General features: G+C 30.6%; 1 protein-coding gene across 3 annotated transcripts; it reads right to left on the reverse strand.

The window, feature by feature from the left end:
- Positions 1 to 8,778: 8,778 nt before the first annotated feature.
- Positions 8,779 to 13,813, reverse strand: LOC141692638 (importin subunit alpha-1-like). Of its 3 annotated transcripts, none has more exons than XM_074497540.1 (11): positions 13,488 to 13,813; positions 11,891 to 11,987; positions 11,713 to 11,804; positions 11,511 to 11,642; positions 11,161 to 11,346; positions 10,909 to 11,072; positions 10,717 to 10,795; positions 10,233 to 10,361; positions 9,646 to 9,773; positions 9,185 to 9,560; positions 8,779 to 9,054 (listed from the first exon to the last, which is right to left on the reverse strand). In XM_074497540.1, the coding sequence occupies exons 1-10, from the start codon at positions 13,698 to 13,700 to the stop codon at positions 9,188 to 9,190; spliced, it is 1,593 nt and encodes a 530-aa protein (XP_074353641.1). In that variant the 5' UTR covers positions 13,701 to 13,813; the 3' UTR covers positions 8,779 to 9,054; positions 9,185 to 9,187. The 3 variants fall into 3 exon arrangements, with proteins under 3 accessions (XP_074353641.1, XP_074353642.1, XP_074353643.1); XM_074497541.1 differs by having other exon boundaries at positions 8,779 to 9,104; XM_074497542.1 differs by lacking the exon at positions 13,488 to 13,813 and adding an exon at positions 13,210 to 13,217.
- Positions 13,814 to 14,091: the final 278 nt, after the last annotated feature.

Consider the following 14,091-nt stretch of genomic DNA (forward strand, 5'->3'; position numbering starts at 1 on the left):
GAAAGATCTTTAACATTATACTATAAGTTAGATGGAATAAAAATGCAAAAAGGAAGTAAAGTTATTAGTATAGAAACCAAAATGGTTTATGTTATGACTGGAAACCATCATGTAAAGAAACAAACGGAATTAGGAATAATAGTACCAAAGTTATATAATGATATATTAGAAAAAATTTAACATAAAGAAGAATCTCAAATAACAATCCCAGAAGAAATTACAATAGATTTTAGTAATAGACAAATGATTCCAAGGCAAAGAATTAAACCAATATTAGAAGGATCTAGATTAAGTTTTAGAAAAGAACAAAATCCTATAAGATTAATTCGATCAATGAGTATGATGAGTAGAAAGATAGATTTAATAAAAATAGATACCGATAGTTTGAAAATAAAAATAATAATATTTGACGAAACAATAACAAGAGACTGTATAGCAGAAATTAATACAGGAGCTACCAAAAGTTTTATTCATATAAGCAAGGTAAATGAAGAAAATTGTAAATGGATAGAACCTCAGACTTACAGATATGCAGAAAATGATAGAGAAATATTTATTACTAAATGTACTAATTTAAAGTTTAAAATATTAGACTTGGAATATAATATAAATATAGGAGTAATTGAATATGATAGTTCGAGTGAATTATTATTAGGAAGCGACTTCTTAAAAATGATAAATTATAAAATTAATAATAATGAAATATAGATAGTAGATCAAGAAAAAGAAAGATTTATAGAAAAACTATGAATATACAAGAAAAATTAAGAAATAAGAAAGAAAAGTTAAAGAAAATACAGAGTATGTTAGAAAGCGAAATAGATTCACAAATAAAATACTTAGAATATAAGGAAAGACAAACAAAGTTAGAAAATGATATTAAGAAATTAGAAGAACAGAGTAAAAATACTAGTAAATATTGGATAGATGTTGGAAATGGTTGGAAGAAGCGAATCAACAAATAATAAAATGTCAGACTCAGAATTTATAAAAAATTTATGGGAAGAAATAATAGTTAAGGAAAAACTAAATGCAATAATGAGATTGGTAGAAAAACAAGATAATCAAGAAAATTTGAGACAAATAATAAGAGAAGAATTAACAAGCTTATGGAATAATTCTGAAATACCTACTTTAAAAATGATACTAGACAAGTTAATAAAATTAGAAGAAGGAAAACAAAAAATTATACCAGAAAAAGAAATTACAAATAAGCCAGAACTAAAAGCCATAAATGCATGGAGAAGAGTTAATGAGCCAATGATGATAGATATAAGTAAAATGAAACCTAATATATCTGAACCAATAGGAAAGGTATTAGATAATTTGGGACAACTTAGTAAAAAAGGAAAGTTCTAATGGAAACTAAAGAACAAAAAGAATATAACGTGATAACATTTTTAAAGAATCATGGAAAAGAAATTTTAGAAAGAGAAAAATATAAGTATGAACCATTAAAAAAGGAAACAACTAGTGAAAGCAAAGCTGGGTTTAAGATTGATACAACTGTGATAGAATATTTAGTCAAAATTAGAACAACAAAAGGAAGAAGTAGAAGAAATGAGGACGGAGAATAAAAAACTACGATTAAATACTAATGAAGAATGGTTAGAAAAATATAAAAAATATAAAAATAAATATAAAGAAACTAAAAAGGAACTAAAAGAGGTAAAAAGAGATTTAAGACAAACAAAAAAGGAATTAAATGAAAAAACAGAAGAAAATAAAAAAGAAATAGAAATATTGAAAAAACAATTAAATAAGTTAAAAGACAAAAAAAAGGATACAAGTGAAGTTTCTAGTACTGTATCTACAAATAATAATACAAGTACTAGTGAATCGGAACAAGATAATTTAGGAAAAACGGTGAATATAATAGAAGAATATAACAGTAGTTATGAGGAAAATTCTGAAATGGAAATAGAAAATAAAAATATAATAGAAGCTTTAGAAAGAATGAAAAATATAAATGCAGTAATAAAACAAGAATCGAATAGTGACCAAGAAGATAAAAATAATTATACTGATATAGAAACTGAAGGAATAAAAAATGAGGAGATGGATAACTACCCAGAAGAAGAAGTAACCGACCATAATATGGAAGTTATAACAAGATATAGGAACACGATACCAAAACACATACCAATAGGACAACATAATGAATTTAAAGAATTCATAGGATCAATGTCACAAGGCGTAAACTTAAATGGATACTTTTTAGACTTAGATAATGTATATGAAGAACAAGAAATTAGCAGGAGAATAACTGATTGGAATTTAGGAATGTATATAGCATTAATGAATTCCACTCATACAGATGAGTTAGAATATACTTATAACTTGATCTCAAAAACGTTAATTGGAAAGTTAGCATATTGGATAGAATTCATAGAATATCAGTTAAAAACTGAAGTACTAAGGTATGCAACGGATTGGAAATTAATGTTACAAATATTTGATATGATATTAAAAAGAGAATTCTTAGGATAACCTTGGATAGTAGCTAGAGACCAAGTTCTAATAGAAAGAAAAATAGAAATAATAATGAATCTAAATAACATGAAATGCTGTAAAATTAACAAGTTACCAGAATATACTATAAGTTTTACTAAATTCTAAATTCTTTTATGAAGCTAGATTCTTACCCGAATAAGGACATATATATCAACAATTATATTATGATCATTTACCAGAACTTTATAATACTGAGATAACTAAGGAATATAATAAGTTAGAACCTCGTGAGAACACTCTGGGTGAAAGAATAAGAGTACTAAGAGGATATCTAATGAGAAAATGTGAAGAATATAGGGTACAACAGAAGGTTAAAAAGGATAAAAAACTAGGATTAAGAGAAATATGTGGATTCACTGAAAGAAGACTAGTATTTGGATGTGAAGATAAAAAACCCTATAGGAACTATAAGAAGAGGTATAATAAGAAAAAATCATATGATAAGTACAGAAGCAAACAAAATAGAAATAATTATCCTTATAAATACAACAGATATAAGAGAAAAAGATTTAGGAAATTTAGAAATACACCAGAAAATAGGAGAAGATATAAAAATAAGAGAAAGTTTAGAAGAAAACCTTTTAAAAAGAAAGATATAAGTGAATGTAAATGTTGGAATTGTAATGAAAAAGGACATTATGCTAATAAATGTCCTAAACTGAAAGAAAAGAAAGTAAAATATATAAATACATCACAATTCATAATGGAAATAGAACAAATTAAAGAAGATGACAATAGATGGTATGAATATGAAGAGTTTTATATTAGTGAAACTGATAATGAAATAAACTTTATAAATTATGAATCATCTAGTGAAAGCAATTGGGAGGAATGGTAGCAATATACATAGAAGCAGATGTAGAATATAAAAAATATAAATTCCTAAAACAAAAAATATTTATAGATAGTGGAGCAGATCTATGTCTAGTAAAAAAGGAAGTTTTAGCTTCATATAGATGGGAAAAATCTAATGCACATAGAACTAGGGTATCAGGATTTAATGAACAAAAGAAGGAATTAGATGTAATAGCAAAAAACATGAGAATAAAGCTAAATAAAACATTATTCAGTCTACCTATTGTATATCAGAATAAGATGAAGCAATCTATATTATTAGGAAATAACTTCTTAGATTATTTTAAAACACATATAGTAACTTCAAATACCCTATCATTACAAACTTCGTGTAATAAGTGGATAGTATTAAAAAGAATTATGCCAATAAGTACTATAAATACTATAAGAATAAACAATCTAAGAATAGAAAGAAATAATAATCTACAAGAATTAACTGAAAAATATAATAATTTATTAAAATTCAACTTCGGAGAAAATCCTATGAGTTTATGGGATAAGGAAAAGATATATGCTGAAATAAAATTATTAAACCCTAATGATATAATAAGATCTAAACCTATTAGGTATAGCCCTTCAGACCAAAAAGAATTTGATAATCAAACCAATGAATTATTAAAACTAAAATTAATACAAGAAAGTAAAAGTCCACATAGCAGCCCGGCTTTCCTTGTAAGAAAACATAATGAACAGAAAAGGGGAAAAGCCCGTATGGTAATAGACTATAGAGAATTAAATAAGAAAACTATATTTGATGGATATTTCTTACCATATAAAAGAAATCTTATAAATAGACTAGGAAATAAGAAATGGTTTAGTAAATTCGATTGTAAAAGTGGATTTTGGCAAATAAAATTAACCAAAGAATCAAGGCCTTTAACAGCCTTTAGTACTCCGCAAGGACATTATGAATGGATAGTATTACCCTTTGGATTAAAAAATGCGCCACAAATATTTCAAAGAAGAATGGACCAAATCTTTAGAAAATTAAAAGATTTCTGCATAGTATATGTAGACGATATATTAATATATAGTGAAACTCTAGAAGAGCATATAAAACATTTAGAGCAATTTATAAAAACAATAAACCAGCATGGAATATTATTGTCTGAAAAGAAATCTGAAATCTTTAAGAATAAGATAGAATATTTAGGATACAAAATAGATAAAGAAGGTATACAATTACAAGATCATATAGTAACAAAGATTGTAAATTTTAAGGATAAATTAGAAAACAAAAAAGAGGTACAACAGTTTTTAGGAATAGTAAATTATGCCTCAGATCATATTAAAGACTTACCTAAATTAAGAAAACCATTACAGGAACTAACAAAAAATAAACCTTTTGAATGGACAAAAGAACATGAAAATTGTATAAAAATTCTTAAGGAAAAGGTGAAAGATTTACCAAAACATAGAATACTCATAGAAACAGATCATTTAGAATTATATACTGATGCTAGCGATATAGGATGGGGAGCAGTCCTAATAGCATATGAGAAGGATGACATAGATAAAGAAAAGCCACATATATGTGGATATGCAGGAGGAACTTGGAAACCTAATGAATCAAACTACCACATAAATGAAAAAGAACTATTAGCTGTAAAATATGGGATTAAGAAGTTTCATTATCATTTATTGCCTGTTAAATTTGTAGTAAGAACAGATAATACTCAAGTAAAAGCCTTTATTACTAATAAAATAGAATTATTACCAGAATTAAATAAAAGAAGAAAATGGCAATCTTTTTTCTGTTGTTATGATTTTGTAATAAAAAATATATCAGGAACAAAAAATGTGTTAGTTGACTATCTTAGTAGAGAAAATAAACAATGAAAATAGAATATACTAGCAGACAAGCTCAACCATGGAAAATAATATCGGGATCTTTAATAATATGGACTACTACTTTAGAAGTTGTAGAATTCATAAAAAAATTTGCTCTCGAATGATTAGATGAAAATAATACAGAAAAACTAGAAGAAGCATATAAAGGATTTCTAGAAATAGAAAAACACATTGGTTATTATTTCACTCCTAATAGAAGGTATATTGATGAATTATTAATATCAATTATTAGAAAATTAAATGTCATTGAATGTCATGCATTTTGTTTTTGTAAAGGGAAAATTTAATTATTTGTTGTTCTTAGCAGGATATGGAAAATTTTGAGAAATATATCACTGATGTCACTTCTCATATATCAACCAATAATGAGAAAATCACCAAACTTCAAAAGGAGATAGAAACACTGGTTCAGGAGAACCAACATTTTCTGAAACAAATTATGGAAGCTATAAAAGACAAAACAACTCTACAAGCTTCAGTTGCAATCCCTACAATAAAACCTATAACATTTTCATCAAAGCTTGCAACCATGCCATCACCTTCAACCAACATATTAACTACTCTGTCAAATTTATCAATGAGTGATAGGCTGAAACACTCACCTGAGATAGTGAAAACATATGAGCAAATGATGAAATATTATGATTATAAATCTAACCCTGATGTGTGCAGACTGACAAAATCTACAAAATATCCCAGATATATTTGTTGTGAAAATGCAAAACCTGACATAGTCTATAACCTGTTTATACATGGTTTTGTTGACAAGATCTTAACAAATGAAACCATGTATTGTATATCAAAACTACCAAGTATAATTGTCAAATCCATGGAAGCTATGGTACGGGAAATGGGAGCAGGCTCATACGGAATACAAGTTTTTGATGCATCAACTGATCTGGTTGGAAAACCCATAGTAATATGCCAACTATTTAAATTAGGAAGGAATATGGCAGGTATTGTGGGAGAAACCAAAAGCTTGAAATTGCCAAATCCCTGTGATATTAACAAATTCCAAGAATGGTTATGTGAAAAACGAGCCATTGGTCTAGCTACCCTCAGGTCCAAAATACAAGATATACTACGAGCTCGGAAAGTTATAATCATTTCTGAAAGCCATGGTGGAGGTTTCACCGAAAGTATAATAACCTTATATTATGATAATACTATACAAAATTCAGGTACTATGGCATTAGAGATAATGCTTGATAAAATAGAAAACCTGAAATATAATCATGCAAAACATACTACTGAATATTATCAAAGAATAACAGGTCCTAGAAAGAGACCTATTATCAGTCTAAAAGATAATGATTAAGGGAATTCTGATCCCTTTGCATGATACAAAAATGGTGTGATACACCAAAACACTGTAAATTGAATGGTGAAAACCAAAAAATATGAAAGAGCTATATTACCAGAAGATAAAAGATTCCTTTCAACAACAAAATATCAAGGCAAAATGACAAAAATGGAAAAAGAAGAAAAGGAAAAGCATATTCCCGGGAAAAGATGACAGATCCTGCAAGATATCATGGCAGACACAGAAGATAAAGATGAAGAAAATATGAAGAGACGACAAAAGAAGAAATGGCAGACAAAGAAATGGCAGACAAAGAAAATAAAAGATTCGTGGAAAAAACCTGCAAAAGAGAATTATTAGTAATTATGTAAAAGAAACCGGTTATCCCGGTAATCTGTAACCATATAGAAGGACTACTATAAATAAGTCCATACATAAAATGTAAAGGATATCTGAAAATTTCTGAAGTTCAATTCTCTCTTTGAATATGTCTGGCTAAATTTCTTCACTCTCTATAAACTCTATTAAGAATATATCATAATAATAGAAAAGATTATTTTATATGTATTCATATACAATCAGGATTAATTCAGGAAAATAATACATTGGGAAATAGCAATATGGAAGAGACCGTGTGAGGACTCCTGCATCCAGCCAAGAATATCCAAAGGAGCTTGGAGAGCGTTGAGGATAATAGGGCAAGGGTGAGTTGAGACTTCCGGTGACCAGAAAGCTATTATAAGAGGTAAAAATTCCGATTTAAATTTTATTGTGTATGATAGCATTATAAAATAATGTTCTCTAAGATTATGATGTTTAATTAGTACGAGGTTATAGGGATGATTTCATTTAAAATAATGAATTCGTTTTTGTCTACAGCAATCTGATGGTATTTAACAAATGATTGAAAGAAGTCTTTTCAAATTTGAGTATTTAATTTAGATTTTAAAAAGTTAATCAGTTTTAAAAAAATCATCACAATATGATGGTATTCAAAAATTTATTATTTTTTGAAAAAAAAAGTGGTGGATTTTAATGAATTTGCTAGTACATTTTTAAGGTTTCGAAATTACTCCAAAATGCATGAAATTTTGATAGAATTCTGAAAATTTTCACAAAATCTTCAAAACTCTGCAAGATTTTTTTTTAATCAATTCCATCAAAATTCGCTAATAATTAAAATTTATAAATTATTAACAATTATTTAAAATCTGAAATCAATATTAGACCGTGTAAGTGTAAATATCTTCCCATTTAAATAAGTTTAGCTAATCTTTAATCTGAACAAAACAATTCCAATTTCAAGTTATCTAAAATTATATCAAACAAGTGTGCAGTTCCAAGATATCTGAAATTATATCAAACAAGTGGGACTAGTTAGTGATTACTGGTTACCATGGTCCATGGTGAAACCATAGTGAGATATTGTTAACTCCAATAGGCTCTCTATACACTTTTTTTAGTCAAAATTTGAGGAGAATTAAACAAAAAACAACTCAAACAACCTCCTTGTCCCTCCCTAGAATATTAGGATCTCTAAATCTCTCCTCAATAGTGAGGAGCATCTCTTGTCTCCTCTTCTCATTTTATATTAACATATATTGAATGCAGTGAACTACAATCAACCTGAATCATGTTTTATTCATATTTAATAAAAAAATAAACAAAAAAGATTGATAGAGAAGAACACCCGGGAGGCTTGTTGGAGTGGAAAGGAAAAAATGGATTTTAAATAACTAAGAGGTTATATAATAATATATTTTACGTGGAGAATGAGATCCTCATCTTTCATATTAATTATACATTTTTTACAAATGAGTCGTTACCTGCTATTTAACTTTAAATTACCCAAGTAATTATAAACTCGATGAATCAAACAAGGCCTACATACTTCCCATTATCTACCGGCCAAGTTGCTACTCAAATCTCAAACAACACTACATAAGCACTTCTGTTTAGACAATTAGAAAATAAAGCTAACCTTTGTTTCCCTGGTTAAACATTTATACGAATCTACATAATTTGGTCTTAAAGTAACGACTATGCTCCTATGCCCCCCTCTCCCTGTACCAACCAAGTAAAAGAGAAGGTATACTAAGAACTAACTTCTTACACACAGCAATAATATATTCAGGTAACTGTAATTGTAGGATAAATCATACAGAGTCATTCAACTGACAGTCAGCATCTTTACTGATCCTAGAGGTCTATAAAAGTGCTTGCAACATGCAGTTGATATGATAGACAGAACTGTATATCCATGACAAAAATTCATAACATTTAAATACTGTAAATTTATCCCGATATTTTGAGAAAAAAAACAATATTTAAAATATAAAATTCAATTTGGTAGAAGTAGGACATATAAGTTGCCGCAAACCAAAACATTTGCAACAAGAAAAATGGTCTACTTCAACAGAAATCCTTTTTTCATCTAAACTGTCTTGATGAGTATATTCCATAAGCAGCTGATCCACAAGCCAATGCCATCCGGGAATAACCGGATAGACTCCGAACATAATCTTCAATACCTGAACCCATAAAGTAAAGCCAATCAACACACAGCTGGCCAATATTTACACTGTGAAGACAAATTGAGAGACGATGTGAATCATTAATGAAGAAGTTACAACAACACAAGAAAGATGAAAGAGCACATACCTCTTAGCTGAAGCTAAATCCACCCGATGGAACTGAAGGTCCATTTCCTTCAAAGCTGAGCTCGGATTGAGCAGCATCAGCCCCTGGTAACTGCTCATCATCATCATCCAACCAGTATGTTTCCAGAAGCTTCACAGCCTTTTCATATATTTCATTGTTGTCATGACTCTGAAGGTTTTCAATCTTTTCTAGTCCCTCAGCTTCATCGATCAACTGAGCATACACATTTACATCTCCTGTGTGACCCAAATTTTTCTCAGCTTCTCCAACCTTCAAAATGTTTTCCAGGCCTTCCAAGGCAACAGTAACAATTCTTGGATCAGGACAATTTAAGAGATCACACAAAGGCTTTATGCATCCCTGGCTTACCAAAAACCTAAGAAAAAAAAATAAGACATCAAACTTATGTCGGGTTTCAAATCTCCAGAATATAGAAAAAAATTGCAAGAAAGGTGACCTACTTGATTTGTTCATGTGTACCACCGGATGTAGCATTTGAAACCGCCCAGGCAGCCTCTTTCTTTATTTCAAATTCAGCATTTCCAAGCTGTTGAACAAGGGGGCCTATTATACCGGCCTCAATGACAGCCTGAAGGTGTCGGATGCGTATTAGAATCACAAGTCAGTGATAACAAGCAAAAGGATGTATCCATAAATTCAAGTCCACAATCAATATGTATTCAAGAATTCAAGTCACATGAGACTATTGACACTCAAAGATAGTATCCAACTACTACTGACAATAATAATAAGAACTGAGCTTTCTTAGAATTTCTCAATCTGTCACTCACTAATGCTAATTAGTAATTATAATAACCAAACTTACAAAAAACAATTCCTGATCCTAGAAGACGTCATGGCATTTTCTAATGCTCTACTTTCCAGCTATCAAAAACACTTTTTGACTATATTTTAATTCTACACAATATCATCTACCTAAATAAAATACATATCAATACACATACAGCTACTAGACCCCTATAAGCAAGATAGAATTGCCTTGGGCTATATAAATTATTATATGAATCTCTTTGCTTATCACGCATACCTGTATCTGTTCATTATTGCCAGCCGTGATATTAGAGATTGTCCAACATGCTTCCTTCTTGATACTCTTCTTGTGATTATTTGTCAGCAAGTTTACAAGGTAAACAAGAGCTTGATGTTGTATAATGACCTGAAATGGGTATTGAAGAACAAATTATAGGCTTTTTGCTAGCAGCCAGAAATGATACGTTAAGTTGTCATCAACACCTATGACAATAACCTAATTGTTTCTAGACAATTCCTGGAAAGAAATATGAGCAATGTAACACGTGGAAGTGTGTGACTGGGCTCTAGAGTGTGACATCCATATTTCAGGAAAGCTTTTTTAAAAACAACAGTAACATGAGACTAACAAATCCAACAGAGTTCCATCTATTAGACAGATTTACCTGAGTAAAATTGAAGGGGCAAAAACTAAATTTATAACAGAAATAAAAGACAAGAAAAGAACAGAGATCTTTAGAAGTAATATGTAAAGCCAATACCTGTGTCTGCATATCATCTCCTGTGACAATATTCCCAACTGTGCGCAGAGCGGGAATGAGAACAGCAGGTGAGGGGTGACTAGCAACAAAATATATAAACAAAAGTCAGGTTTCTAGTACAAGATGAGAGAGATCAATAAATAAAAGAATTGCCGATTACATTCTATCCAATAACAATAATCAACCACTCACCATAAAAGTTCAACAAGACGTCCACAAACACCAGAGTCGATCACAGCTTGAATTTTATCATTAGTACCATCAGAAAGATAGGAGAATGCCCAACAGGCATCTGTAAGCACTTCTTCGTCATTTGAAGTTACAAGTTTAGCAAGAGCAGGGAGGGCTGGCTTTGTCTGTTTAAAAATAATTGGATGAAATGAGCTTAGCTAGAGGCATCAGGAAAGTGGAACAAAGAATGTATATTGCTAGTGTCGATCTAACCTGCGCAAAGTGAGGTTGTGGCTTTCCCCTACAGAAGTTTGACAAGGTCCAAGTTGCATTTCTTAACATCGAGATCTTTGCATGCTCGTTGAATTGTGCCAACAACGGCATCAAAGCTCCGTGGGCAAGAACAAGATCACGGCATTTGGGTGAGTCACCAGCTACATTCCCTAATGCCCAAACAGCCTAATAAAATATAGAAATGTCTAGAGTCATGGTCTTTACTTCCTACTAAAAGACATTAAGCAAGCACAAACATCTACGAAGTAGGACTTAATAAACAACATGGCTAAAATAATTAGGATATAGCTGGTGGGAATCATAAATTGTGAAAACGCTTCATTACATACCTGTTCACGAACATCATCACTTGCAGAAGTAAGAAGTCTAACAAAAACAGGAATAGCTCCATGATCAATAACGACTTTCGTATGTTCAGATGTCCCGGATGCAATATTAGTTAGGGCCCAGGCTGCTTCAAACTAAGGGCATCACAAGTTAGAATTAAAATTATGTAAAGGATGCGGCACATAATAATTCATCATTATCAACCTGAAGTTGTGGGTAGTCATCTCTGCCAAGAAAGTCGACAAAGCGGGGAACAACACCAGTTTTAATAACTTCCTCAATTGGAGGATTGCGTTCTGTTAACGAGAAGGTGGATTTTATATTAACAAATTGCACAAAGAGATGGAAATATTATATATAATGCAGAGTAAACCAAATAAACCTATAGAAAGCAGCTTCCGAAAATAAGCAGTTGCTTCAAGCCGCAGATGTCCATCATCTGAAAAAACACCAGCCACCATTGCTGGAATAGACTCCAACTGCAGATTTATTATTAAACACATTATACATACATATGTTATACCTCATGTCACATAATATAAAATACTGAAAACAAACTCAATTCGGATGTTTCGTACCAACATTATACAATAAGTCTATCCAAATATCTCAATTAAATCATATAACATCAATTTTGTCTTCACATGTCCCAGCAATCTCTCTATCATTTCATAACATAACAAAATAACACCATATTGCATGTCAACATTAGTTTTTATCATTATAAAACTACGAAACCGAAGTGACACGCCAACATTTTAGCACTAGAACGACACTCATGGATGACTTGTGTGGTCATCGTCAAACCTTACATTAAACAATAACAAAATATTATATATTAATTACTGATTAAAGATCGAAAACCAATGCATAACCACGCTATATAATTGGCCTAAAACAATAACTATAAGCACAACAAACATAAATTAACCATTCAAACTGATTCTATAACATACGTAATTTCAAAAAAAAGAAAAAGATCAAACATATACATAGCATATGGATGTATGTATGTATTATGACTTCCATTAAAATCAAAAACTTAAAACAAGTTAAAGTCACAGTCAACATAATTCACCTATTGTAATGACAATCGAAACTTGTGAGCACACATACACAAATTGTCCAATAACATATACATAATACATAATTAATACAAAGGCATTTAAACATACATATATACATACACATATACACTAATCGTAATTAATCATATTCACTACAGACATAAATGACCTAAACCGATTACAATCGAAGCAAGAAAAAGTAAACATTCAAGCCATTCAAACACATAAAAAGACACATATAAACATATAAATCAATGTACCTACAGTTTATACCCTCTGTTAAAGCTAAATCGATACCAATCGAAGCACGAAAACACAAATTAAGCCTTCATGCAATTCAAACACATAAAGACACACAAATACACATACAAATCAATGTACCTATAATTCATACACTCTGTTCAAGCTAAATCGATAACAATCAAAGCACGAAAACAGAAATTAAACATTCAAGCCATTCAAACACACAAATGAACATAAAAATCAATGTACATATAACTTATACCGTCTGTTCAAGCTAAAACGATAATAATCGAAGCACGGAAGCACAAAAACACAAATTAAACATTTAATCCATTAAAACACAAAAAAACATACAAATACACATATTAATCAATATACCGACAATTTATACCCTCTGTTCAAGCTAAACCGTAAAATCGATAAAAATCGTAGCACGAAAACACAAATTAAACATTCAAACACAAATAAACACAAAAACAAACGTAATTACAATTATCGCCCTCTATGCAAGCTGAACAGCACTAGCAAAGAGATTCTCAAGTAAAAAATATTCACTATAACTAAATCGATAACAATCGAAGCACGAAAACACAAATTAAACATTTATTCCTCTCAAACACATAAAAACACACAAATACGCATAAAAATGAATGAAATTACAATCCTCACCCTCTGTTCAAGCTGAACAGCAGTAGCAGATAGATTCTCGAGTTGCGGAGCTTGAACGCCTTCTCTCCGCTTCTTCATAAGATTCTCTTCTCTCCGATTCTTCCTGATCTCCACCATATTGTCTTCTCGTCTTCTCCGGCCTTCATCGGCGTCGACGGCGACCTTGTACTTGCTCCGGCGAACCTCGGTTCTCGCGTTAGGACGGAGAGACATGGTGAGTGTGTGGATCGAGAAAGTTGTGTGTACAGGTTAGGGTTTGAGTGTTTGAAAATGAGAGAGAGGAGAGTGACCGTTTTGAAAGAGGGGAGAAAAGGCGGAGAATGTGTGCAAATGTTTTTGATTTATTTCGTTTGGTTTTCCAAATGGGTAAGAAATCTGAAGTGGGCTTGGGCCTTTGTGATTTGGGCCAAAGATAAATTATAATAATTAACACACTCGTATTAATCTTCTAATATGACCCAATTGTCATGTGATTAACATTTTTGTGTAAAATCACGTTATGTTAATGAACATTGAAAGATACACATTGGGAATGAATTTTGAATTTAAGAAGATCTGCGATCAATTTGCAAAGCTGAATTTTTTATGTTTCATGCTCAAATTT

Source organism: Apium graveolens, chromosome 10 (assembly GCF_009905375.1).
Source record: "Apium graveolens cultivar Ventura chromosome 10, ASM990537v1, whole genome shotgun sequence".
NCBI classification, from domain to species: domain Eukaryota; kingdom Viridiplantae; phylum Streptophyta; class Magnoliopsida; order Apiales; family Apiaceae; genus Apium; species Apium graveolens.

Coding starts and splice junctions, on each gene's coding strand:
- LOC141692638 (XM_074497540.1), bottom strand. CDS start 13,700: ATGTCTCTCCGTCCTAACGCGAGAACCGAGGTTCGCCGGAGCAAGTAC. Junction 10,362..10,716: donor GAGATGATATGCAGACACAG/GTATTGGCTTTA, acceptor TACCCATTTCAG/GTCATTATACAACATCAAGC. Junction 9,774..10,232: donor GCAATAATGAACAGATACAG/GTATGCGTGATA, acceptor CGACACCTTCAG/GCTGTCATTGAGGCCGGTAT.